Below are 26,649 nucleotides of genomic sequence, written 5' to 3'. Positions count from 1 at the left end.
CACTTAACCATCATTCGTACCCTCTCCAATTTTAAAGGAGTCTGTCCTCACAGTAACCTTTGCTGTTGTGTCCAGTTCTTCAGGACCCCAGGGGTTTTCTCAGCAAAGATCCTGGAGGGCTTTGCCATTTCCTTCTCCAGCTCATTTTACAGATGAGGAAACTGAGGCCAGTGGGTGAAGGCTGGATTTGAACTGGGGTCTTCCTGACTCCAGACCTATTAGCAACTTCCCCCTCCCCTACCCCGCCCTTCCTGCTCTGTCCTGATCAGACCTCAGACACTAGCTGGGCGACTCTGGGTAGGTCCCTTTCCTCTTTGCCTCAGTTTGCACAACCGTACAATGAGGATGAGGATAATAACAGCACCTGTCTCCCAGGGTTGTGTAATGGTAATTAAGGTGAGACTTTTTTTTTTTTTTACTGTTTTCTCTTTGAGAATGCTAAAGTAATCACGGGCCTTTGATTAAGTCTTGCTAGGTGAAGCCCCAGGCCTAACACCCTGTTGTTGATTAGGTGTGAAGCCTTTGGGCCCTCAGAAGGGTATATAAACTCAGAGGCTAGTGTTTTCTTTGGGGCTCTCCCTCACTGGAAGAGTGCTGTGTGATTTGACCAGATGAGACTCTGGGTAGCTGCTGGAGCAGCGGGCTGTCTCTGGTAACTATGTAATTCTTTGGTCAGACAGCTAGAGGCCTGTCTTGATAGCTGTGTGTGTTTGCTCTGTTTGTAATTTGTTTGTATTTGCTCTGAAGTTCAGGGTGCAGGCCTTTCCCCCTGAACTATGTGAATGGTATATGTGTTTGATTAAACTGAGATTGTCAACCCCTTGAAGTTGCTTTCCTTAGACAAGCAGATCAAAGAGCCTGTGTTGGCAGCCTTCCTGTGCGCTGGTGTTGATGGTCTTACACCCACAGCAACTGCTAGTAACATTGTTTGTTACAGGTCGTTGTGAGGATTGAAAGAGGTAATATTTGGAAAGAGCTTAGTGCAGTGCCCAGCACACAGTAGGTGCTTCGTAAGTGCCTTTTCCCTCTTCCAGATCATCTCTTCCTATTGGCAGCAGGGACCATAAGTCCTTGGAATCCTAAGACCTGGGCTCGGATCCTACCTCAGACCCTTCCTAGGTACATGGGACCCTAGCCCAGTCCATTTACCGCCGTGGGCCTCAGTTTACTCATCTCTGAAGTGGGAATAAAGACTGAGCATCCGCCTTGCAGAATTGTTTGATGAAATCACTTTGTGAACCTCAAATCCCCTGTGGTAGAAACCAGTGTTATTGATCTCCTCTGGCCTCCACTTCCTTTGACCAGTCTTGCCTGGCACTCCCTGTCTGAGACATATCACCTGTGTGTCTGCCTCAGTTTACTGAATTTTAAAATGGAGATTGAGGATAATAACGGCTCCTGCTTTGCAGGGTTGTTGCGAGAATCAAATGAGAGATTTGTAAAGCACTTGGCACAGTGCCTGGCACACAGTAGGTGCTTAATAAATGCATATTTCTTCCTTCCCAGTCCTGTACCTTTGGAAGTTCATTGCCTTTGTGGTAGGGTGTTTGGCCCTGAAGGTCGAATCCCTTCCCACTGCCTCCCACCCCCACCCCTGGGGCCTGACCTAGGGCTCCCAGGAGCCAGCTCTCTCTGTCCTAGGCCTCTATTCCTGGGAGCCCTCCCTCCGGCAGGACGGGGAGAGGAGGCAGGGGGAGGGAGAGGAGAAAGATCCGGGAGTGATGATAGTGATAGTGGTGAAAAGCACAGGAGCTTATAAAGTGAACACGTATTGATGTCTGCAGTTTCTACGTGGACTACATTTCTTTCTCCTCCCAGACAGGCACCCTTTTGACAACGAATAACAAAGAGGGGGGAGCCAGCTCAGCACTGAAGCGACAAACCAAGATCTAGGATGAGGCTGCAATGTATGCAGTGCTCTGTACCCCTGGCCCCCCACCTCTGCAGAGAAGCTGGGGAGGCGCTCCTCTTTGGGGCCAAGCCAGGCATTATCATTTCCCGGTGTCAAGTTGAGATTGCTTGTCCTCGGCCTTTCCACCGACATGGTCTGTTGTCTGCAGGGACCTCCTCACACTACCTTTGTTCAGCCACAAAGGGCAACTAGTTCTCCTGTCCACCTAGGCCCTGGTTCAGCTACCACGAAATAGAGAAAATCAATAGCTGGGCTTGTCCCCCGATGGCTTCTACCTAAATGCCATTGAACAATGTTGGAAGGTGGTAATGATGCTGACGGACGAATGCTGCATTTATTAAGCACGTACTGTATGCAAAGGACTGTGCTTAACTCTGGGGATGGAAATACAAGTTAGCCTGCCCCTGCCCTCCTGAAGCTCACACAGCTCCGCACCGGGAGGGTTTCAGCAGAAGGTCCCATGGAGAGGTCCCCGGGTCTGTGGGGGCAGCATAAAGCTGATGCCCAGGCCTCCTCTTCAGTGTCCCTTCCACAGGTGACATCATCCCAGTTTCTGGGGTTAAACCATCTGACAGGGCCGAGATCTTTGGTGGCCAGGGCTCTCTGTTCTGGGGCCTCGGCCGCTGCAGGAGCAGGCCTTGGCTCCACGGGGGATCTCTCATGCCTCCCACCGTGACAGCTGTGAAGGCCGGGCTGGAAGAAGGCCTTGGGGCTGGGGGGCACTGTTAGTCCCAAGACTCTCTCCATCAGTGTCTGAGATGAGGTGGCAGCCAAGGTGGTTGGACCTTCCTGGCAGGAGGCTGGCTTGCCCGGTCTAGGAGTGGCATTTGGTTGGCAGTCAGTAGGCATGGGTGGGCCCTTTTCCCAGGGGACGGCCAGGGGCCTGGTCCTCAACAACCCTTGGAAGTCGGTTCTGCAGGTGTTTGCATTTTACAGATCAGGTAACTGAGTCCTGGAGATAGAAGTGGCCTGTTCGCTGTCAGAGCAGGATTCGAACCAGTTCCCATTTCAGAGCAGTTTAGCTGGTCTCTGCCTCAGTGTCTCAGCCTGCCTTCATTCCTGCCTTCTCTGCTCCTATGTCCCCAGGCTGTCCAGTTTCCTAAGAGGCCTTGGCCGCCTTGCACAGGACGAGGCATCCGGAGCTTGCAGATGTCCACTGAGAGCCCCCCGTATTGCCTCTGACCCCCTTCAGTTCCCACCTCCCCAGGTGACCATGGCCCGGCCTTGGAGCCTGCAGCCCTGGTCAGCAGCCAGAGTCTCTGGGGAGAGCTGATGGGCCAGTGCGGGGGGTGGGTCAAAGTCATGACCGTGGTTTCATTAGAAGCTTCAGCCCCAAGAGATCACTGGGCCCTGTGCTCTGGGTTTCCTCTTCAGCTGTTAGTCCCATCTCTTAGAGGGGAAGGGGGGTGTTTCTGGTACCCCTGCCTCATGCTCACTGTGTCCCTTGGCCTCTTCCTCAGAGGTGGATGCCAGGAACTAGGCCGCTATCCCTGTAGGCAGCCTTTTTCAACACGGTATCATTTTTAACAAAGGTAGTCATTTAATGAAGACTCCTGGTGGGATTGCAGCTGTACAGAGTGGTCACTCTGCGACAGGCATGCGCAGGAGGGACACTCAGGGCACTGGACAGACCTGGATGGTGCCAGGAGTCGGCAGCGGATCAGGTGTAGGCAATAGGAGAGGGTCGTAGGGTCAGTGGTACAGAGCTGGCTGTGGACAGCTTTGTGGCACAGGGAAGGGAACCAAGGCCCCAAGGTCTCAGAAGAGTGAGTGACCACATGGACTGAGCTGCTGGGGAAGAATGCAGGGCCCTTCGCCTGCCTTTGGCCTCACCACAGGGGACAAGGCCGGACTAGCTTCAGGTCCAAGGTTCTGCAACTAGCAGTGAAATGAAGATGGAGAACAGCCCCCTCCGTCCTCCCCCCAAAATGCCAGATATCTGCGGCTTCATCCCTGGGAGCTCTCCCTCTGTCGACAACTGCTCCCAGCCTGGCCACGCTGCCTGCTGGACCGCTTCAGCGTTTGCTTTGCCCAACAAACACACACACACACACACATACATGCACACACTCATACGCATATACACATGCACACACACATCCCCACACACACATACACAAATGCATACACCCCCACACACATGCATGGACATACACCCATACACATGCACTCATGCATACATGCACGTACACACATGCATACATACGCACACGCATACACAACTGCATACACGCACACATGCACACACACATACATCCCATACACGTGCACATGCATACGTATACATCCCACACACACACACACGCACACATCCAACAATACATGAACTTTACAGTGATAACTCAGCATTTAGCTGGTCTGGTCCTCAGGTCACACACCTGCAGTCTATCACTGGGCCTTTTAGCAAGCAGCATTTATTAAGCACCTGCTGAGTGCCCAGAATGACTAGGAGTGGGACACACAAAGCCAGTGAAGGAGGAGAAGCAATGAGAATGCTAAAAGCTTCCATTTCTAGAGTGCTTTGGTTTTCCCAGAGTGTTTTCTTCACCCCACTCTGTGGGATCTGGGGTATGAGGTGAATGTGCTCATTTTGTAGAAGGGACAATTGAAGCTTACAGGGTTTAGGGACTTTCCTAGGGCCCTGAAGACAGTCTCTTCTGGAGCCTGGGGTCCCTGCCACACCCCAACGAGGCACTGAAGAAGGACTTTGGAAGACATTTGAGCATTTACATACCCCACTTTTTTAAAGGTATAATTTTGACTTCTGCCGTACAGCAAATTGTAATACAAAGAAACCTTTTGGGGCAGCTAGGTGGGGCAGTGAATAGAGCACTGGCCCTGAAGTCAGGAGGACCTGAGTTCAAATGCAGCCTCGAACACGTGACATTTACTAGCTGTGACACCTTTTTACCCATCTTCTTGTTCGAAGGGCAGCATGGCATAGTGGATAGAAACAGCTAAGTGGCACCATAGTGGATAGAACGCCAGGCCTAGAGTCAGGAAGACCTAAGTTCAGATCCAGCCTCAGACATTTATTAGCTGTGTGACTCCGGGCAAGCCATTGAACCCTGTTTGCTCCAGTTTCCGGTGAGCCAGAGAAGGAAATGGCAAACACTCCAGTATCTTTGCCAAAAAGACCCAAAATAGGGTCATGAAGGGTTGGACATGACTGAAAAACAACATGGCATAGCGGATATAGAAAGCAGGCATCTTTTTTTTTTGGAAATAATATTTTATTTTTTCCAATTACATGTAAAGATAGTTTTCAACACTCCTTTTTATAAGTTTTGAGTTCCAAATTTTTCTTTCCTTCCCTTTCCTCCCCTCTCCCCAAGATAGTGAGCAGTTGGATATAAGTTATACATGAAAGCGCCTTTTGACAAGGGGATATTTACTTCCCAGGTATAGCAAGAACAAATGTACATTTCTCCCAATATCTTGGAGGCAGAATTCCTGCCTGTCTGTCACCTCAGTCCTAGGCATGGGGAGAGGTGAGAGTTTAGTGTCTTACATAGTCCCACCAAGTTTGTGTTCAAAGGCAGCATCACTCCCAACTTCTGCTAGGTTTCAGTCCCAAAGGTCATGTCAGCTGACCCGCTCCATGGTGGGCTGGCAGCGACACTCAGCCTGGATTCTTGGACTCCCATATTCCTATGGCTGGTACTCTTGGTCTTAAGAACTGTAACGAATGGGAGAAGCCATGAGAAATGAAACAAAACGAAAGAGAAAGGACTGCTTCAGTCAGCATTCCGACTCCTTAGTTCATGCTCTGGATATGGATGGCATTTTCCATCATGAGTCCTTTGGTCTTATCAAATTCAGTCCTCGCACACTGTGGCTGTTACCACGCACAATGTTCTCCTGGTTCTGCTCACCTCACTCAGCATCAGTTCATGTAAGTCTTTTCAGGTTTCCCAAAGTCTGCCTGCTCGTCATTTCTTATAGCACTATAGTCCTCCATTACATTCATATACCACATCTTGTTCAGCCATTCCCCAGTTGATGGGCATCCCCTCGATTTCCAGTTATTTGCCGCTACTATAAATGTTGTTGTACGTGTGGGTCCTTTTCCCATTTTTGTGATCTCTTTGGGAAGCAGCCCTAGAAGCGGTATTGCTGGATCAAAGAGGATGCGTGTTTTTATAGCCCTTTGGGCATAATTCCAAATGGCTCTCCGGAATGGTTGGATCAGGTTACAAAACCAACAATGAATTAGTGTTCCAACTTTCCCACACCTTCTCCAGCATTTATCATTTCCCTGTTTTGTCATGTTAGCCAATCTGATAGGTGTGATGTGGTACCTTAGAGTTGTTTTGATTTGCGTGTCTCTAATCAACAGTGATTTAGAGCATTTTTTCATATGACTATAGATAGCTTTAATTTCTTACTCTGGAAACTGCCTGTTCATGTCCTTTGACCTTTTATGTAATATCTTCAATATGATTTCCATCATTTGTGATACAAAGGTTGATGTGCTTTGCAAGATTCACTTGAACTCGATGCAATAACTCCACGTTGCTGTCAATTTTAGCACATTCACTCTTTATACGTTCAATCAAGTGTGTTGCATCTGTGATTTTCATTGAGTATACCTTCTCCTTTAGCATACCCAAGAAAAAAAGTCACTGAACAACGCAGAGTCTTAGGTGAAACTGTTAATGAGATTTTTTTCCTATTCATTTTAAAATTATTATTTATTTAATATTTTTAGTTTTTAGCATTGATTTCCACAAGATTTTGAATTACAAATTTTCTCCCCATTTCTACCCTCCCCCCACTCCAAGATGGCATATATTCTGATTGCCCTGTTCCCCAGTCAGCCCTCCCTTCTGTCACCCCACTCCCCCCCGCCCCATCCCCTTTTCCCTTACTTTCTTGTAGGGCAAGATAGATTTCTATGCCCCATTGCCTGTATATCTTATTTCCTAGTTGCATGCAAAAACAACTTTTTTTTTGAACATCTGCTTTTAAAACTTTGAGTTCCGAATTCTATCCCCTCTTCCCTCCCCACCCACCCTCCCAAAGAAGGCAAGCAATTCAACATAGGTCACACATGTATTATTACGTAAAACCCTTCCACAATACTCATGCTGTGAAAGACTAACTATATTTTGCTCCATCCTATCTAGTCCTCCTTTATTCAGTTTTCTCCTTTGACCCTGTCCCTTTTCAAAAGTGTTTGCTTTTGATTACCTCTTCCCCCTATCTGCCCTCCCTTCTATCATCCCTCCCTTTTTATCCCCTTCCTCCTTCTTTCCTGTGGGGTAAGATACCCAATTGAGTATGTATGGTATTCCCTCCTCAGGTCAAATCTGACAAGAGCAAGATTCACTCATTCCCCCTCACCTGCCCCCTCTTCCCTTCCAATGAACTGCTTTTTCTTGCCACTTTTGTGTGAGATATTTACCCCATTCTATCTTTCCCTTTCTCCCTCTCTCAATATATTTCTCTCTCATCCCTTAATTTGATTTTTTTTAGCTATCATCCCTTCATATTCAACTCACCCTGTGCCCTCTGTCATATACATATATTCCCTTCAGCTACCCTAATACTGAGGTCTCATGAATCATACACATCATCTTTCCATGTAGGAATGTAAACAAAACAGTTCAACTTTAGTAAGTCCCTTATGTTTTCTCTTTCTTGTTTACCTTTTCATGCTTCTCTTGATTCTTGCATTTGAAAGTCAAATTTTCTATTCAGCTCTGGTCTTTTCACTGAGGAAGTTTGAAAGTCTTCTATTTTATTGAAAGTCCATATTTTGCCTTGGAACATTGTACTCAGTTTTGCCGGGTAGGTGATTCTTCATTTTAATCCTAATTCCATTGACCTCCAGAATATCATATTCCAAGCCCTTCGATCACTTATGGTAGAAACTGCTAGATCCTGTGTTATCGTGATTATGTTTCCACAATACTCAAATTGTTTCTTTCTGGCTGCTTGCAGTATTTTCTCCTTGATCTGGGAGCTCTGGAATTTGGCGACAATATTCCTAGAAGTTTTCTTTTTGGGATCTTTTTCAGGAGGCAATTGGTGGATTCTTTCAATTTGTTTTTTATCCTCTGGCTTTAGAATATCAGGGCAGTTTTCCTTCATAATTTCTTGAAAGATGATATCTAGGCTCTTCTTTTGATCATGGCTTTCAGGTAGTCCAATAATTAAATTATCTATCCTGGATCTATTTTCCAGGTCAGTGGTTTTTCCAATGAGATATTTCACATTGTCTTCCATTTTTTCATTCCTTTGTTTTGTTTTATAATATCTTGATTTCTCATGAAGTCACTAGCTTCCACTTGCTCCAATCTAATTTTTAAAGTAGTATTTTCTTCAGTGGTCTTTTGGACCTTCTTTTCCATTTGGCTAATTCTGCCTTTCAAGGCATTCTCCTCATTGGCTTTTTGGAGCTCTTTTGCCATTTGAGTTAGTCTATTTTTAAGGTGTTATTTTCTTCAGTATTTTGGGGGGTCTCCTTTAGCAAGTCATTGACTTGTTTTTCATGGTTTTCTTGCATCACTCTCATTTCTCTTCCCATTTTTTCCTCTACTTCTCTTAGTTGTGTTATACCAGCAGTGAGCAAGACACATCACAGTATAAGTTTTAATTGGAGAATTTATTAGCCGGCGGCTATCTGGGGCACAAGCAACCCAAATCAGAGCGGCCCTGAACAGAGCTCAGGGAAAGATTTTTATAGCAAGCCGGTGGGTACAGAAGCAGAAGTTCAGCGGTTAGATATGTTCTTAACTATATGGGTGTTGCACAAGGTTTTTACAGAAAAAAGATTAAAGAACAGGAATGTTAGCCAATGCCCGTCTTTGTTTAACCTTATCCTTTTTAGCTGACAGGAACAGGCCTCGACGGGCCCCTCGAGGCCTAACTGCATTCATGTTGCCTTATTATTTTACTGTTTGGGGGCAGGGGCCTTGAGGGACATACCCATAACAGGACTTGTTTGCTCTCTTTGGGTGTAGGTCAGTTCCTTGTTCCTAAAGCCTGAGTCTTGAGACAGGGTCTTGTGCTAATTCAGGTTGAAGCAAGAGGGTGGGGGTCCCCTGGGGGATTACAGGAATGTGTGGCAAGGCATTTTCTTCTTGGTACACGGATGTGTGCTGTAATGCAGGGAGGGGTCAATAACTGTCCTAAAACAGGGTTCTTTATTATAGATCTAAACTGCAATCTTAATTCCAAGTATCACACTTGCTTTTCCAAATCCTTTTTGAGCTCTTCCATGTTTTCCTTGGAGGCTTTTGATGTAGGCTCTTTGACTTTGTTGACTTCTTCTGGCTGTACGTTTTGGTCTTCTTTGTCACCAAAAAAAGATTCCAAAGTCTGAGTCTGAATCTGAGACTGTTTTCACTGCCTGTTCATGCTCCCAGGCAACTACTTGATCCTTGAGCTTTTGGTCAGTGTATGACTGCTTGTAGAGTAGGGAGTACTTTGTCCCCAGCTTGGGGGTGCTGCGCTGCTGTTTTCAGAGCTACTTCTACACCGCAAGCTCTGCCATACCAGCTCTCCTTCTTCCCCAAGAACCACCAACCAGGCAGATCCAGGCAGGGCAAAGCAGGCTTTGCATTCCTGCTCTGATCTGCTGCTTTATTCCTTCCACCAGGTGGGCCTGGGTCCTGAAGCAACTGGAGCTGTAGCTCTGGAAGCAGCCTCAGAGCTGCACCCCCCCCCACCCCATCCCACAGTGGCTGACTGCAGACTCCTTTCACTCTGTCCCAGCAGTTTTTCCCACTAACCTTCTATGTTGTCTTTGGCGTTCATGGGTTGAGAAGTCTGGTAACTGCCGCAGCTCACTGGTTCAGGGCACTAAGGCCTGTTCTGCCCGGCTCCCAGTCTGGCTGGTCCGGACACAGCCCACACTGGGCTCTGCTCTGTTCCGCTCCACTCCCAGCTCCATGCGATAGACCTTACCTAGCGACCATCCAGGCTGTCCTGGGCTGGAGCCTTGCTTCCCTTTACTATTTCGTGGGATCTGCAGCTCTAGAATTTGTTCAGAGCCATTTTTATAGGTGTTTGGAGGGATCTTGGGGGGAGCTTAAGCAAGTCCTTGCTTTCCAGCTGCCATCTTGGCTCTACCCCTGGTTAATCTGTCATTTGATTTTTAAAGTCTTTTTTAAGATCTTCCATAAATTTTTTTTGGGCAAGTGACCATTTGACATTGCTCTTTGGGGGTTTCTTTACATCAGTGTCCTCCTCTGAAGATGAACCCCAATCACCTCTATTCCTGTAATAGGTCTCTATGGTTGGATTCTTTCTCCTTTGCCTGTGCATTTGTGTGTGTGTGGGGGGGGTGGGTAATGACTTGATTCCTCTAGCCCTGGGGCATGGGAGATGGTGCCTCTTGCCCCAGATCTTCAGTTCTCTCCTCTAGCCTGGAACCAAAGCCAAATGTCCAACCTCCTGTAAGTGGCCACAGCCAGAGGCTTTCTGCCCCACTGCTGCTGCACTCACCGGGTGTGTGCTGGTTCCTTCTCACCCCCACTGCTCTTCAGAGCACAGCTGTGTCTGGTGTTCCTCGTCAGCAGAGGTTCCCACAATCTTCCTGGGCTCAAATGCATGACTTCCCTCACTATCCTGGGGTAAAAAGTTCCAGTGGCTGGGGCTGAGGCAGCCTCTCAAACCAACTACCCCTGGGGCTTGCTGCTAGTTATTTAAGAGGCTTGCTGCTTGTTGTTAAAACGGAACCTAGCCTGGGGGTGTTTACTCCTGGTGGGGACCAAACCTGGTCCTGTCAGATCTCAAACTGTCCGAGGAAGATCCCAGTTGTACCCCTATTTTTCTTTGTCTCCACCCACACTTTGTTTGCCTTAAGTTGCTATTTTAAGTCTTTTGTCGGGGAAAATCGTGAGAGCTCGGAATTTTCTGACCTACTCTGCCATCTTCCCAGAATCTTCTCCTGGGTTTAAGTTTTACCTCTGACAGTGGACAGTAACCCTGGGCAAGTGGTTTGACCTCTCAGAATTCCAAAGCCCCTTGAGACTCTTGTTTGGGTAATAGAGTTCCTAATAAAATCACAAGGTCAGGAAGAAACAACAACAAAAAAAAAAACATCTACAGAGGGACTAGGTTACAAAAGTACACACTTTCTCACTGAAGATCCAGCTGCCACAGTGGATAGATCAGTGGGCTTGGAGTCAGGAAGACCCAAGTTCAAATGCTTCCTTGGATGCTGACAAGCTAGAGGTCCTGGGCACGTCAGTTACTGTCCCTCCGACTCCATTTCCTCATCTGTGAAATGCAGTTAGGAGCAGCATCCGCGTCTCAGGGAAACCATGAGGATCAAATGAGATGCTATTTGTAAACCTTAAAGCATAAACTGAATACGAGCTGTTGCTATTAAAAATATTATTTTTTCTTTTTATTTTTAATTTGCAACACACGGTTCTACATAATTTTGAGTTCCAGATTTTCTTCCCTCCCCAAGACGGCATGGAATCCCGTATAACTTCGCATTGAATTAATTTACACACTAGTCAAGTTGTGGAGAAGAATTATGACCAATGGAATGAATCATGAGAAAGAAGAAACAGAACCAAAAAGAAAAAAGCCACAACCCAAAAGCAAATACAAAAGAGAGAAAAAAAAGGGGGGGAGAAAAAGGTGAGCAGGAAGTGTGCCTCAATCTGCATTCATACTTCATAGTTCTTTCTCTGGATGTAGATAGCATTCTCCATTGTGAGTCCCTTGGAGTTGTCCTTGCACCTTGTGTTGCTGAGAGGAGCGAAGTCTGTCAGGGTTGGTCCTCACGGAATCCCTATATCTGTGGTTGTGTACAATGTTCTCCTGGCTCTGCTCCGCTCACTCAGCATTATGTCATGTAGATTTTTCCAGGTTCTTACGAAGTCCGTATCATCCCCATTTCTTATGGCACAATAGTATTCCATTACCTTCATATACCACAGCTTGTTCAGCCATTCCCCAGTTGATGGGCATCCCTTTGATTTCCAATTCTTGGCTACCACAAAAAGAGCCGCTATAAATATTTTTGTACATATGGGTCCTTTTCCCACTTGTGTTATCTCTTTGGGATACAACCCTAGAAGTGGTATTGCTGGGTCAAAGGGTATGAACATTCCTATGGCTCTTTGGGCGTAGTTCCAAATTACTCTCCAAAATGGCTGGATCAGTTCACAACTCCACCAGCAATGTAACAATGTTCCAATCTCCCCACATCTTCTCCAGCATTTATCATTTTTCTCTTTTGTTATTTTAGCCAATCTGACAGGAGAGATGTGGTATCGAAGAGTTGTTTTGATTTGCATTTCTCTAATCAGTAGTGATCCAGAGCATTTTTTCATATGCCTATAGATATCTTTAATTTCTTCCTCTGAAAACTGTCTGTTCATATCCTTTGACCATTTCTCAATTGGGGAGTGACTTGTATTCCTATAAATTTGGCTCACTTCCCTGTATATTTTGGAAATGAGGCCTGTATCAGTGACACTAGTTGTGAAGATTTTCTCCCAATTTTCTGCCTCCCTCCTAATTTTTGTTGCATTGGCTTTTTTTGTACAAAAACATTTCAATTTAACGTAATCAAAATTATCCATTTTGCATTTTATAATGCTCTCTATCTCTTGTTGGGTCATGAATTCTTTACTTTTCCATAAATCTGATAGGTAAACTATTCCTTGCTCTCCCAAATTACTTATAGTATCAGCCTTTATTCCTAAATCATGAACCCATTTTGATTTTATTTTGGTATATGGTGTAAGATATTGGGCTATGCCCAGTTTCTGCGCTACCATTTTCCAATTTTCCCAACAGTTTTTGTGAAAGAGTGAATGCTTAGCCCAGAAGCTGGATTCTTTGGGTTTATCGAAGAGGAGATTGCTATAGTTGTTGACTTCTCCATCTTGTGTACCTATCCTATTCCACTGATCCACACCTCTGTTTCTTAGCCAGTACCAGGTAGTTTTGATGACTGCTGCTCTGTAGTACAGTTTAATATCTGGTATGGCTAGGCCACCTTCCCTAGCATTTCCTTTCATTAATACCCTAGATATTCTAGACCTCTTGTTCTTCCAGATGAATTTTGTTATTATTTTATCCAGCTCTGTAAAATAATTTTTTGGTAGTTTGATTGGTATGGCACTGAATAGATAGATTAATTTAGGTAAAATTGTCATTTTTATTATACTGGCTCGGCCTAACTATGAGCAACTGATATTATTCCATTTATTTAGATCTGACTTTATTTGCGTGGAAAGTGTTCCATAATTATGTTCATATAGGCCCTGGGTTTGTCTTGGCAGATAGACTCCCAAATATTTTATAGTGTCTACAGTAACTTTGAATGGAATTTCTCTTTCTATCTCTTGCTGTTGGGCTTTGTTAGTAATGTATAGGAAAAAAAATATTATTTAACTACTTTTTATTGATCTCTTTTTCCTCCTCTGCCAAGGGAGCCAGCCCTTGGAATAAATCCCAAAAAAGGAGCTCAGTGGAATTATTGAGTCTGGCATTGTCTTCAATGACAGGAATAATTTGTTGCTAAAAAATTCAGTTCACCAAACATTTGTGAAGTGCTGGCCCCAGAAAGGTGCTGGGATCACAAAGACCAGTTGCTTTCCCTTTCCTGAAGGATGGTGGGTTTAGAGTAAAGAAACATTTCCTGATAGTGTAGAAAGAAAGGTGGGCAAGAGAGACAGATGGGAGAGACAGGGATGGAGAGAGAGAGAGAGAGAGAGAGAAGGGAGGGAGGGGGAGAGAGGAAGAGAGAGGGAGAAACAGAGATAGATGGAAGAAGGACAGGGACAGGAAGGGAGAGATAGGGACAAAAAGAGAGGAGAGAGACAGGGAAGGAAAGTGAGAGAGAAGGAGAGAAAGACAGACACAGAGAGACACAGCACGTGCTGAGTAGAAGCACTGATGCTCTCCGCTGGCTGTCCCCAGCTATGCCTCGCTGCCGCCATGGTCTCTCTCCTAAGTTTCCAGGACAGGTCTGCCATGATGATATCATCCTGTGAGTGTGAGGACTTTACCCTTTGCTTCCTTCACTTCTGTCCCCTCTAGAGGAAGTTGGTGGTGGCCACTTTGTCCCCATGCCCTCGTATGTTATACTGTAGAAAGTGCATTGGCCCTAGGTAGGGTCAGAGGACATGGGTGGGTGTCCTGGCCCTCCCTTGCTCCCTCTGTGATCTCAGACAGGCCACGTGCCGTCCCGTGTCCCCTGCCTCAACAACCTCTCCACCCTCATGCCCAGGGACTGCCCTCCTTTCAGCTTGTCTTTAGGCACCCCGAGGCAGGGCCAGCCCTCTGCTCAGACATCACAAAACCTCAATCTCCAAGTAGCTTCATGTGGCATTTTTTCCACATCTTGCTCCTGTCCCCTAAAAGCATCTTAACAAGGCAGAGCTCCCCCCGCCCCCGCTGACTTCCTGGGACCCGGGGAGGAGAGAGATTCTGGTCCTTGGACAAATCGAGTGGGATTAGGCGCCGCCTCCCCAGATTGTGTCCTGCAGCAGCGGGCCAGCTGAGCCTGGCAGGGTTCCATGGTGTATTTTGAATTTACAAGCATACACGGGATAAAAATGATACCAAGGGAAGAAAACAATAGAGTTTGAGGCAAAGCAAGTGAGAAATGAATGGTTAGCATATTTATGTGAAATTTGGGATTTGTTATCAGAGAGCCGACAGCCTTAAATCTGGATCTTTAATAACCAGTGCCCTTGAAAGTGGATTTTCCTGGGTGTGTGTACAGTGATAAATTGGATCGTCATCTTGCCTCTAACATCCATCCATCCTTTTCTGCCTCTGCCAGCCTCCCAAGACAGACCTTCAACTGGGAACAACTTTTTGCCTTTTGAATTAGAGCTAAATTAACCATAATTGGGAGAGGGAACCCTGGTACTTTCTTCTGATATGCCATGATGCACCTGCAGTTGGCACATTTTGGAATGTTGACTCTCTTCATAATACCCTGACAGCTCTTTGATATTTTATCAAATACATGATAATTTAATGAGTCTTCCCTTTATTAGGGAATGGTGGCCCACACTGGGACTTTTCCATGGTGTGCTTTTTACCAGTGAGCTCTTACTGCACACTTTTCTTCCCAAGACCCAGAGGGAAGCAGTCAAGTCAATAAGCATTTCTTAAGCACCTACTGTGTGCCAGTCACTGTGCTAAGGGCTGGAAATACCAATATAATATAAGCAGAAAGAAGGTAGTCCCTGGCCTCTGGGAGCTTCCATTCTAATGGGGGAAGACAAGGGAAGCTGAAGAGAAGTGGGTACTGAAGGCCTTTCCATGCAGAGAGTCAAGAGTGGTCTGGAGACCTGAAGACAGGCCTGACCTGGCGGTTCTGGGAGGAACTGCCAATCAGGGGAAGGGCCCACAGGGGCAGGAGGAGGAGGTGGCTGCCACAGCACATAAAGTTCCGAGATTTAGAGGGCCGGTGAGCAGGTTGGCTTTTGGTCGGAGCTGAGATTTGTAAGGGACTCAGAGACCCAGGAGTCAAATGTGGCCAGTTCCAGCTGGGAGGGAGTAGTGCTTGCCTTTCTGATCCATGTTGCTATTCGTTGTTGTCTGTTACAGGTGATGTCAGACAAAGGTCTTTTAGTCCAGGCCCCGGGCTCTCAGGGTTGCTGGTGGGATGTGGTCACTGGCCTTTATTTCGATCTGACTTTATTTGTGTGAGAAGTGTTTTGTGATTGTGTTCATGTAGTCTCTGGGTTGTGAACTTTAACCAGTAGAGCTTTATATGTATTTTCTAGTAATTTTTATGTGAGATTCATTTGTCTTATGTGATTTCATTTATAACAAGTTATATCTTCCTATTAGGATAACTGTTGTTCAGTCATTTCGGTGGTGTCCAAGTCTTTTGACCCCATTTGGGGATTTTCTTGTTGATTTGTTTTTTATTTTTTATTTTTGGAAGGGAGAAGGGGAGGCAATTGAGGTTAAGTGACTTGCCCAAGGTCACACAGCTGGTAAGTGTGTCTAGTGTCTGAGGTCAGATTTGAACTCAGGTCCTCCTGACTCCAGGGCCGGTGCTCTACTCACTGTGCCACCTAGCTGCCTCCATTTGGGAATTTTTTTTGGCAGAAATAGTGCAGTGGTTTGTCATGTCCTTCTCCAGCTCATTTTACAGATGCAGAAACTGAGGCAAACAGGGTGAGATGACTTGCCCAGGGTCATACAGCTAGTAAGTGTCTGAGGCTGGATTTCAACTAAGATAGATGAGTCTTCCTGACTCCAAACCTGGTGCTCTATCCACTGCCTCACCTAGCTGCTTATTATGGTAGCTAATCAGAACTTATTTAAGGGACAAGCACAGTCACCCCTTGTATATGTCCCTTTTTGCTGGTAGTACCTTTGATGAAACACGTACCTTTCCAAATCAGAAGGATCACAAGTGTAAAAGCCACTTGTCATAGACTGAATGATTTTCTGTGTACGGTCATTTGGAAATGCCCTTACCTAGATGGACGTCACCCGTAAGTCAGCAGCTAAGTTTGTTTCCGTGTTTTCAGTGCGGGCTTATACGTTCTGACAGCAACACTGTTGGAAAAATCTCCTCTCTTGTCATTCAGACACTGTTGGGTTATACGTGTTGTCTAAGAACTGCTTCGTATTTCATTAGGTATATTCAAATTCAGTAGGATTCTTGTGAGAGTTGCAAAGATCCCTTAGGTTGTTTTATCGGAGAAGTTTCTTGAGCCTTTGCTATCTGGGCTCTGCTGGTGATAAGGGTTAAGATACTCTAATCCTTGAGCCAGAGAAATAGACTGAGGCGGGAATCTTGCCAGCCTCCGGAGTGTGAAGAGTGAGCTTCATTTACACTCAGCTAGAATGGAAAATTGTCAGGTTGGCTTACAGAACAAAGCTTCACCTAAATTGACTTAGCTGTGTTAAAGTCACGTCTTAAGTTTGTAGCAAAGGCTCTAACCTTGTGGTACCCGTCAGTCTTCTGGAGGTTTGGAGTCCACTGTGCTTTGTAGCACTTCCTGACTAGAGTTAGCCCGTCACTTGATCTCCAAAGGGGAGGGTAGCCCTTTAGCCACCCCACACACTCATCCAGTGGTACTCCGCCCAGAGTGTGGTGTATGGGTGTTCGGGAGAACTAGCATCTGTGGCGCGAGGGCTGCTGAGCCTTTTCAGGGCTGCTCACCCACCTTTGGGGTCCACCTGGCATTCAGCACTCACCTGTGGCTCCATGAAGTTGTAGCAGGCACAGCAGCCACACCCTGGTAAACCGTCTCAGGTTGAAGGTAACCGACAGGCCAGCAGCCCATCAGTGAGCTAGTGGGGGTCTTCCCCAAGCACTGAAGATTTCCCCTGTGAAGTGGGTGGATGAGAACAGTTGTTCCAACTGCCGTGAAGGCGGCTGGAGCAGGCACTGTGGAGCCCTTAGAGCTTGGTCAGACACCAAAGACCCCAGGGTCATCCACTGCATCTTGGTCCATCAGCAGTCATCCTGACTTTTGTCTTGCCACTTGACTCAATGACTCAGGAAGAGAGAACAAGGCTGATAACTGCAATTCTGCCTCACTTAAACCGAGTTTAGGAACAAGTCAAGACATCACCTGTGATGTCATTGGTTCTATATGAGGATGAGGACAAATAGCAACTCTGCTACCGTAGGAACTTTCCCCTTGTCTTGTGAACCTCCAGAACAGGAGTGGGGAACCTGCAGCCTCAACTAGGTCCTCAGGTACAGCCCTCTGGCTGAATCCCTTGGACCAGAACAGAGACATGGCACCAGGTTAAGCTGGTTGGGGCTTAACAACAGTCGTGTTTTTCCCTTTTTAAAAAAAATCTCTTTGGGATACAGACCTAGTAGTGGCATTGCTGGGTCACAGGGTATGCACAGTTTTATAGCCCTTTGGGCATAGTTCCAAATTGTTCTCCAGAATGGTTGCATCAGTTCACAACTCTACCAACAATGCATTAGTGTTCCAGTTTTCCCAAGTCCCCTCCAACATTATCATTTTCCTTTTTTGTCATATTAACCAATCTGATTGGTGGGAGGTGGTACCTCAGAGTTGTTTTAATTTGCATTTCTCTAATCAGTAGCGATAATAGAGTGAATTAGTAAATGATACGGGATTATTTTTATTTCCTCAGTAAGTAGATAGGTAAATTGGAAGGCAGGTAAGGCGTAGGGAGATAAGGAGGCTGATTGGTAGGCAGGTAAGTCGGGAGGGGGAGAGATAAGTAAGCAGGTAGGGAGGTAGGTTGGCCAAACATGCATTTTGATTGACAGATGAGGCTCCAGAAGTGTTGGCAGCCTGTCAGTGGTGATCCAGATGGGGAGTGTCAGAGCCTGGACTCTGGGAAGAAGGTTCTGGGAGGCCTTTGTTTTGCCTCTTGCTGGATCGGGGACGGGGCCTGGGTTGAGCCACTGAAGAGCACTCAGGGGCCCTCTTCCCCCAAACCTTGGCTGGATTAGGTTGATGATCAGAGGAAGAGAAAGTTCATTGAGAGTTTGAATTACTTCAGTAGATGAAAATTCCATCACCTCTGACCACCTGGAAAAGAGAACCCCTTGGTGGGAGTGGTCCCAGGTGACCCCAAGGGTTTTTAGGAAAATGATTCAACAGGGGTGTATCTATGGCTGTGTTGGATGAACCCAGCTGTTCTCCGAACCCCGGCCTAGTTAAGGTGTGAATCCTTTGTTCAAGCTGGATGGTGGCATCTTGTCTAGCTTGCCATAAGCTGCCAACTGAAACCTGGAAAGGCTTTGCCATCTCAGACTTCTTTCTCTTAGCAGAAAAAAAAACTTAGGCTAAAATGATCTTAATTAATAAACATTGTTCCTGGCAGAAGACAGATTTCTAATGTAATTACAGGACCCGAGCTCCACTGATGCCGGACCTCCCGGGAAAGGCGGAGCATCAACTGGGGTGCAGGACCGGAGGCCAGGCTGAAAGGAGAGATGGGGGAGGGGCCGCTGGCTAGGGAGGGGGCGTGTTGGGAGAGGCCACCTGGTCATAGGAACAAGGTTCTGGGAGGGAGACTGGGGAAAGGGATGGGACTCTCTTACCAGGTCAGAACTGCAGCATCTCTTAACCAAGGACAGCAAGGGTGCTTACAAGTTATGACAGTTGACGGGACTACTCGCTTTGCTGTGGCCTTGTGTGGGACTGGAGACTTTCTAATGGCAGGGGGTGGGGGTGGGGGGGTGCGGAGGGAGGGGGGCCCTGCTACACTGTTAGCCCAGCAAGATGGTGCAAAACGATTGTGGTTCCTAGAACACACAAACACAAGACAGTCCCTGTCCCCCAGAGCTGGAAGGGACCTCAGAGATGGGGAAACTGAGCCAGCCAAAGAGTGTGAGTACCCATGGGCTGGGACCCAAGTGGCAGATCTCAGAGCCGCAGGACTGGCTTCTAAGCTAGCCTTCTTTCTGGTACCTACCAGCGACCTCAAGGATCTGTGATTGAACCAGTCAGAGTATTCCCTCCACCACTGCTGATTGCAGCCCTTTCATGCCAGAACTAGACTTTCTCTTCCCTCTCTCCCTTCCTCCTTCCTCGTTTCTCTCCTTCCTTCCTTCCTTCCTTCCTTCCTTCCTTCCTTCCTTCCTTCTTTCTTTCCTTCTTCCCTCCCTCCCTTCCCTCCCTCCTTCCCTTCCTCCCTTCCTCCCTTCTTCCTGCCTTCCTTCCCTCCCTTCTGTCCCCTCTTCCTTAGTAGGCATTCATTTAGCACTTTAAAGTTTGCAAAGCATTTAGTGTTCATTAATCTCATGAGACCCTCATAGGAACCCCATGAGGTAGGCACTATATAGGTCCCTGTTTTACAGAGAAAACCAAGACTCGGTGAGGCTGAATGGCCTTCCATTCCCCATCTCCATCCTTTTGTACAGGCCAGCCCCCAGACCCTCCCAACCACCAACTCATGGAATGCTTATTTTTTTTTCCTAAGCTCAGTTTGAACATCCAGTCCTGTCTGGTGCCTTGTTCCCCCCTGTGGGCACCCCTTCTTTCTACTATTTTGTATTCATTTGGTGTATCATTAATAACTTGGGGGAGAGCGGCTTCAGTGAATGATGATGCTGTTTATTATGATGCTTACAGTGTGTGGTCCACAGTAATAAGTGTTTGTTGAATGATTGCCTCTGAGCCCCAGCTCTGGTTTCCCCTGGCAACAGGGACCGGTGGATGGGGAATGACGTGGAGGCTTCCAGGCCAACAGACGGCTTGACATCTAGAGTCACTGCTCCTTCCACGTAGCAGCCCATCAAATATTTAAAGACATATATTGGTGGTGGTGTTCATCCTTCATTTTCTTTTTTTTTTTTTATAATTTTTTTTTTATTTTTAGTTTACAACACACGGTTCTACATAATTTTGAGATCCAGATTTTCTCCCCTCCCTCCCCCTCCCTCCCCAAGACGGCATGGAATCTCATATAACTACCATGTATAACTTCGTCCTTCATTTTCAAAGAGGACCTTTGACATCAGTTGTGCCCGGAATCCTCTCTTTCCAAACCCTCGCCCCTGGCCCCCCATCCCCAACCCTTTAACCTCTGGCTCATATGGCATGTTCTCCAGCGCCCTATAGGGCCTGGTTGTCACTCTCCTGTTGGCACAGTGACATTCCGATACTCAACATTCCGGGGGCTGTGCTGGGCTCTCTCATGAGCTGCTGTGTCCCCAAGAGCTCACAATCTGGTGATCAACCTTCTGGCTAATGGTAATGACTTCCGCTCCTATGGCAGGTCAAAGTTTGAACCCGACTCTGTGAGGAAATAAGGGTGGGCACCTTTCTGGCCTTACAGATGGAAAGGCTGAAGTTCAGAGAGAGCTCACTGTGTACCAGAGTGACTCACACACAGCCACACGCGTGGTCCACGACAGGGGTGGGACTCCAGGAGGGCACGCCCTGATGACACAGTGGGTCAGTCATTGGTTAGTGTTCCATGTTGTAAAGTTGCCATTGAAGACATGGGAAGAAGTCAGTCAGCTAGCATTTATTGGGCACCTACTGTGTGCCAAGCTCTGTGCCAGTGCTAGGGATATAAATATAATGACTATTGACAAGATAAGACTAGTTAAGAAAGTGCACCTTGGCTTTTTGAAAAAGAATGAGAGAAAATGCCTAGAAAGAGCAATGCTCCCCTTCCCACCTTCCCTTGGTGTTCACCTTGTACCAGGCACGTTGGCATGTTGTCCATCTCAATTTAGCCCATGGTTTTCCAGCGCTGGTATGGCTTTCTGTTTAGTGCGTGTATTTGCATGTGTATATTTGTATGTATGTGTGTGTGTGTATTTGTATGTGTGTATTTGTGTGTGTGTGTGTGTGTGTGTGTGTGTGTGTGTGTGTGTTGTCTATCCAGCATGGCTTTATGGAAAGGAACCATGGCAGTTAGACAGGGCATGAGGCCCATACCACTTGGGAAGCCCTTCCCCTACCTGCTCTTTGAGGGGTCCCCGAGCCTTGGCTTGGGGGGCCCAAGGCAGCCCATTGGACTGGGGGCAGCCTAAGCTGTCAGGCCCCTAAAATTGCCTCTGTTGCATCCCCCATTGCTCTCTCCTCTCTGGGACCTGGAAGGCTGACAAAGCCACTCCTTCCTCCCCGTAGCAGCCCGGCGGGCCCTGGCGGTAGCTAGTGTGTCATTCCCGAGTTTTCTCTCCTTCCGACTGAACGTTCCCGGCTCCTACATATGATCCGTTCATGGGACATTCTGGAATGCTTTCACCTTCCTAGCTAGCACCCCAGCTTTTCAGTGTCCTTCCTATGACACCCTTCCCGGAGCTCCAGCTTCGGCCTGACCAGGATAAGGTACATCTCCCATTACAAACTCCCCAGCAGGCCCTAGCCCAGGGCCTGGTACATAGGCACCCATCGGAGCCTAATAAATGCTTGGCAGCTTGGCTTGGTGTATCATCTGTCCCTCGCAGCCCTGCCTCTGCCAGCTGCAGACCTGGCAAGCGGGCCACGTCGCCCTTTATCAAAGGCACTGATAAGACTTGTACCCGGGACCTGGCCTGGGGAGCTGGAAAGGGGCCCCAGAGCCTTGGAGGGCCTTGGCCTTGGCAGTGACAGAGTAAACGTTTGTCGGATTCATTTGAATTCTGGATTCTTTGTCACGTGTATGCCCAGGAAGTCAGTGTGGCTAGAGTGGGCCCTCTCAAGGGCAGGGGACAGTCAGTGTTTGTGTTCCCTGGGCCTGGCACACAGTGCCATAGCTTTAGAGCTAGAAGGGGCCTCACTGAGGGCCAGAGTGAAGTGCCATGGGTGGGCATCTGAGGTCAGATTGGAACCCGTCTCCCTGACTGCAAAGATGTCCTCTGCAGCCGCCACACTGCTTCCTTCCGTAGTGGGCACTTAGCAGGTGCTTTGTTATTTGTGCTTTTGAGCCAGTGACCTTACATCTTGGGATTTGGAGTGGGTTTGGGATGGACTTCTTTAGGGAGGAAATGCTGCCCAGATAGATGTGGCTGCTTGGCACAAAAAGGAGCCACTCCCACAGAAGCTACATTTATTTTGCAAGTAAGATAAGCGGGTCAGAAAGCATCCGCCCACCTGACCAGAGGGCGGCATTTCCATAGCAACTGAGGATTCTTTAGGAGACAGAGAAGGATTCCAGCCTTGAAGTGGCAGGCCGGCCTAGGCATGTGATGAGAGGGCAGGGTCTCAAGGTGAGGGGGCTTTGCTGGTGGCAGATAAGTCAACAAGCCCACGATCCTCCAGAAAGCAGTGGCCACCTCAGCTCAGAATGGCAAAGACACTTATCCCACCCTTCTGTGTCTCTGGGGCAACGGGAAGCAGGAAGGAGAGGCTGATTACCAGGTAATGGAGGCCTTAATTACTTGTCTCCTTCTCCATCGGTTTACTGGTAAATGGGGGGCTTGGTCAGATGATACAGAGGGTCAGAAAGAGGCCTTCGCTCTTCACCTCTTCTGTGTGGAGAGGAACCAGACCTGGGACTTCATTGATATAGGGAACTTCCAGCGTGGAAACTCCCTCTACCAATGTAGAAGGTCAGCACCTGCTCAGCAGCTTATAGAGTGACCTGGGACACTGAGGGGTTGCAGGGTCCCCCAGCCCTCTGTGGCAGAGATGGAATTTGGACCCAGGAATCCAAGGCCAGCTCTCTAGCTACTTGCCTGACTGCCGCGCTTAAGAGCATCTAAGCAACCAGGTGGTGCTGTGGAAGATGGATTGAGGAGAGAGATTAAAAGCAGGGGCAGGATGGCAATTATTAGCCCATCGTAATGGTCTAGGAGGCTGGTGGGCACAACAGCAGAGAAGGGGACTGTGGGAGGGATGTTGTGGAGTCTGAATCGACAGGACTTGCCCTCGGCTTGGTTAAGAGGGTGAGGGATGACCAAGGATGGCTCTGAGGTTGCCATCCCGCATTCTTCCTGCCGAACCAGGCCAGGTTCGGAGTCACATGGCCTGGCTCTGACACCTGCCTGCACTGGGATGTCTGGGGCAGAAGGCATGAACTTTTCATTTACTTTCTTTGCCTAATTCCAAAGCACTTTCCAGAATGTTTGGCCAGGTCGCAGCTCCACGAATGATGCACGCGCGTCTCTTTCCACAGCCACTCCAACATTAATCCTTCCCATCTTTTGTCATCTTCTCTAGTTTGTTAGGTCTGAGTCATTGGGCTTGGTGTCTCTTGGTGCATTTCATTTTTACATTGGTGATTTCTGGAAATCCCTGCCCCTCCATAGGGATAATATTACCTATGGTTCTTACCCAACAAAAGAAGAAATGAAATAATTCATGTAGCTTCATAGATTTAGAGCCGAAAGGGGCCCCTTCTAGTCTAACACATTTATTTTGCAGTTGAGGAATCTGAGGCCCAGAGGTCACATATGTAGTAAGATGCAAGATCAGAATTTGAACCCAAGTCCTTAGATTCCAGATCTCCCGCTGTCTCGCACAGGAAGCATGAAGCGCGTTATGGACAGTCAGACTGATGTCAGTCTTAGTTTATCCCCACTGTTCTCTGCACCTGCCAAGGGGCCTCTGCAGCCCCTGCATTAACCTTGGCTGTTCGTCCTGCTCTGCCCCACCCCCAGCATCCCTGGGCTTTCTGGGCTTCATTTCTGCCTGCTGCCCCGACCCCGACCCCGCTCAGGTTCCAGTTTGGTCTGAGCCCTTCTCTCCTTCTCCCTCAAGCTTGCCAGGATGGCCTGTCTCCCCAGTCAGAACTGTTCTGACCAGGAATTCAAAGAATCAGCCAGTCAATCGATCAACAAACACAGATGAGGCGCCTTCTGTGTGCTAGGCTCTGTCTCTGGCACACAGGCCCTGCCCTCAGGGTGCTCACACTGTATGGAGGGAGAGACAATACCAACACTTATAAGTATATGTGCATCTGCGGACACACATACACACATAGACACGGGTGTTCAGTAAGCACAAGGAAATGGGGATGGACCAGGAGAGGCCTCCAGGATCCAATATAAAATCCTGTTTGACTTTTACAGCTCTTCCTAAAACATGCCCCTGACCCCCAGACTTTGCCTTCCTCTCCTGCCCAGTGCTTTAGCCTCCCTGCTCCTCACACAAGCCCCTCCGTCTCTTGGCCCAGGACTTCCCCTGGCTGTCCTCCTCTGTGACTGCTGACCTCCCTGGCCTCCTTCTACAGGAAGCCTTCCCAGCCTGGGGCTTGGCTGTCCCCCGAGCCTGGAGCGTTCTCTGACCACTGGCCTCCCTGGCCTCCTCCTACAGGAAGCTTTCCCAGCCCCTCTGTTCATCCTGTCTGCGCTTGCTTCCCAGAGATTTGTTTGCATGTGTCTTCCATTAGACTGTGGGCTCCTTGAGGGCAGGGACTGTCTGTTACCCCTTTTTGTGTCCCCAGCTCTTAGCCCAGTGCCTGGCACACAGTAGGTGCTTAATAAATGTTGATTGATGGATTGTCCTGGGACTCTCTCTCTCTCTTCTCAGCTCCGTCTCCCAGAATCCTGGACGTCTTTCCAACCTCGGCCCACGTCCCACTTTCTCTGGAGTCTTTCTGGATCCTCCTTAATCTTAGGACCTTCCCTCTGGTTATTCTGTCCACTTCATCCTGTCCGGTTCATCCTGTCTAGAGCTTGTTTGGACTCCACTCTTTGTGTCTCCCCCTCCCCCATTAGGAGTCTGGGAGCCCCTTGAGGGCACAGACTCTGTTGCCTTTGTCTCTCCCCACCAGCGCTTAGCTCAGTGCCTGGCACACAGTAGGTGCTTAATAACTGCTTCTTGACTTGGCTTGACGCCTATTGAATGAAAGGGGCTTTGATGGAAACTCAGGCGTCTTGGAGGCTTCAGTAAGGGCCGGGTTCTATGCCCGGGCAGGCAGGGAAGTGTCCTGACCGGGAGCCTCTGGAAGCTCTGCCCCCAGGCCCAGCAGGGTGAGGCTAAGGCCTTTTAGGAGCTGGTTGCAATTCCACGGCAAACCTGCCCTTCCAGGTGGATCAGAGACTGGAGCTGGGAGGAACCTTAGAGAAGGAAACCCAGCCCCTCATTTTACAGGTGAGGAGCCTGAGGCACAGAGAGGTGAAGCAATACAGGCAGTGTCTGAGACAAGTTTCAAACCCAGGTCTTCCTGCCTCCAGGACCAGTGCTCTGTTCCCACCCCACTCTGCATCCCAGACCCAGGCCAGGACTGTGGCCACCACCTCTGAACCTCTGGCTTCTCTTCCATCTGCTTCCAAATCCAGGCACTCACTGAGCCCTGTGAGTTTTGCTTCAACAGCATCTCCTCTCATCCAGCCCTCCCCTCCCCTCCATGCCCTCCCCCAGCCTCCATCCTGGCTCAGACCCTATCTCCTCTCACCTGGCTATTGTAATAGCTCTCAAACTGGGCTAGAAGAGCGAGTTGGGGATCTGCACTGGTGAAGGGAGCTTCCATATTGGGAGGTCGGCACAGTGAGGGAATCTCTGGTCTGGACCCTGATCCCCCAACCCTAGACTACTCCTGACAGGTTGTGCCTAGCCCTGGCCCCACCAGGGCTAATGGTCCCTGTTCTACTCCCAGCCTTCTTCACTTTCCCCTAAACAGCTGCTGGCCAGCCTGTCTCTCACAATGTCTCTGTCTCTGTCTGTCTCTCTCTCTCTCTCTCCCACCCTCCCCCTCTTCCTCTCCCAGTCCCTCTCCCCTCTTCCTCCCTCCTTCCCTCTCTCTCTCCCCTTCCCTCCCTTTGTCTCTCTCCCTACCCTCTCCTCCCCCTTCTCTCCCTCTCTCTCTGTCTTCTCCTCTCCCTGTCCCAATCCCTCTTCCCCTCTTCCTCCCTCTCCCTCCCTCCCTCTCTCCCTCCCTCTCCCTCTCTCCCTCTGCCTCCCTCTCCCTCCCTCTTTCTCCTTTTCCCTCTCCCTCCTACTCCCTCTCCCTCTTCCTCTCCCCGTCCCTCTCTCTGTGTCCCCTCCTTCCCCCTCCCCTCACTCCTGCCCAGTGCCCATGGGCTCGAAGGAGCTGAGACTGGCTGTCACTTCTGCAGATGCTGGAGAGCCAGACCATTCTGATCACCGGCGCCCTGCTGCTGCTGCTGTTCCTGGCCTGGAAGTACAAAGGCTTGTTTGTTTTTTTCTGGCATGAATGCATCCTGCTTCCTGTCTTCAACTTTATCTCAGGCATGAGCAAAGAGGAGAGAATCCTGAACTGGGTAAAGCAGAATGCAGTGGTGGGCAATCCCCAGAGCGTGTTGGAGGCCATTGACAAGTATGGTTATGAGAAGGAGTGGGCCATGCATGTTGGTGATGTCAAAGGTGAGAAGGGCGCTGGGGTGTGGGTGGGAGGGATGAGGCAGCCCCCTGCCCTGGCTAGGCCCTGTCCCTGAGCTGGGGAGA

General features: G+C 48.3%; 1 protein-coding gene across 4 annotated transcripts in view; it reads left to right on the top strand.

Moving 5' to 3' along the window:
• Window positions 1-26,649, top strand: part of COMT (catechol-O-methyltransferase) — a 57,205-nt gene that overhangs the window by 18,253 nt on the left and 12,303 nt on the right. The window contains exons 1-3 of one of the 4 annotated variants that reach the window (XM_036741826.1): window positions 22,571-22,659; window positions 25,419-25,539; window positions 26,301-26,568. In XM_036741826.1, the coding sequence (XP_036597721.1) occupies window positions 22,586-22,659; window positions 25,419-25,539; window positions 26,301-26,568 (463 nt within the window). In that variant the 5' untranslated portion in view covers window positions 22,571-22,585. Of the gene's footprint in view, window positions 1-22,570; window positions 22,660-25,418; window positions 25,540-26,300; window positions 26,569-26,649 lie in introns of those variants that run through there. The other 3 variants (XM_036741830.1, XM_036741827.1, XM_036741828.1) reach the window with 3 other exon arrangements.

The sequence above is a fragment of the Trichosurus vulpecula genome, chromosome 1, assembly GCF_011100635.1.
Source record: "Trichosurus vulpecula isolate mTriVul1 chromosome 1, mTriVul1.pri, whole genome shotgun sequence".
In the NCBI taxonomy this organism is placed as follows: domain Eukaryota; kingdom Metazoa; phylum Chordata; class Mammalia; order Diprotodontia; family Phalangeridae; genus Trichosurus; species Trichosurus vulpecula.
Note: the sequence above shows the minus strand (reverse complement) of the source record. Positions and strands in the feature narration are given on the sequence as shown.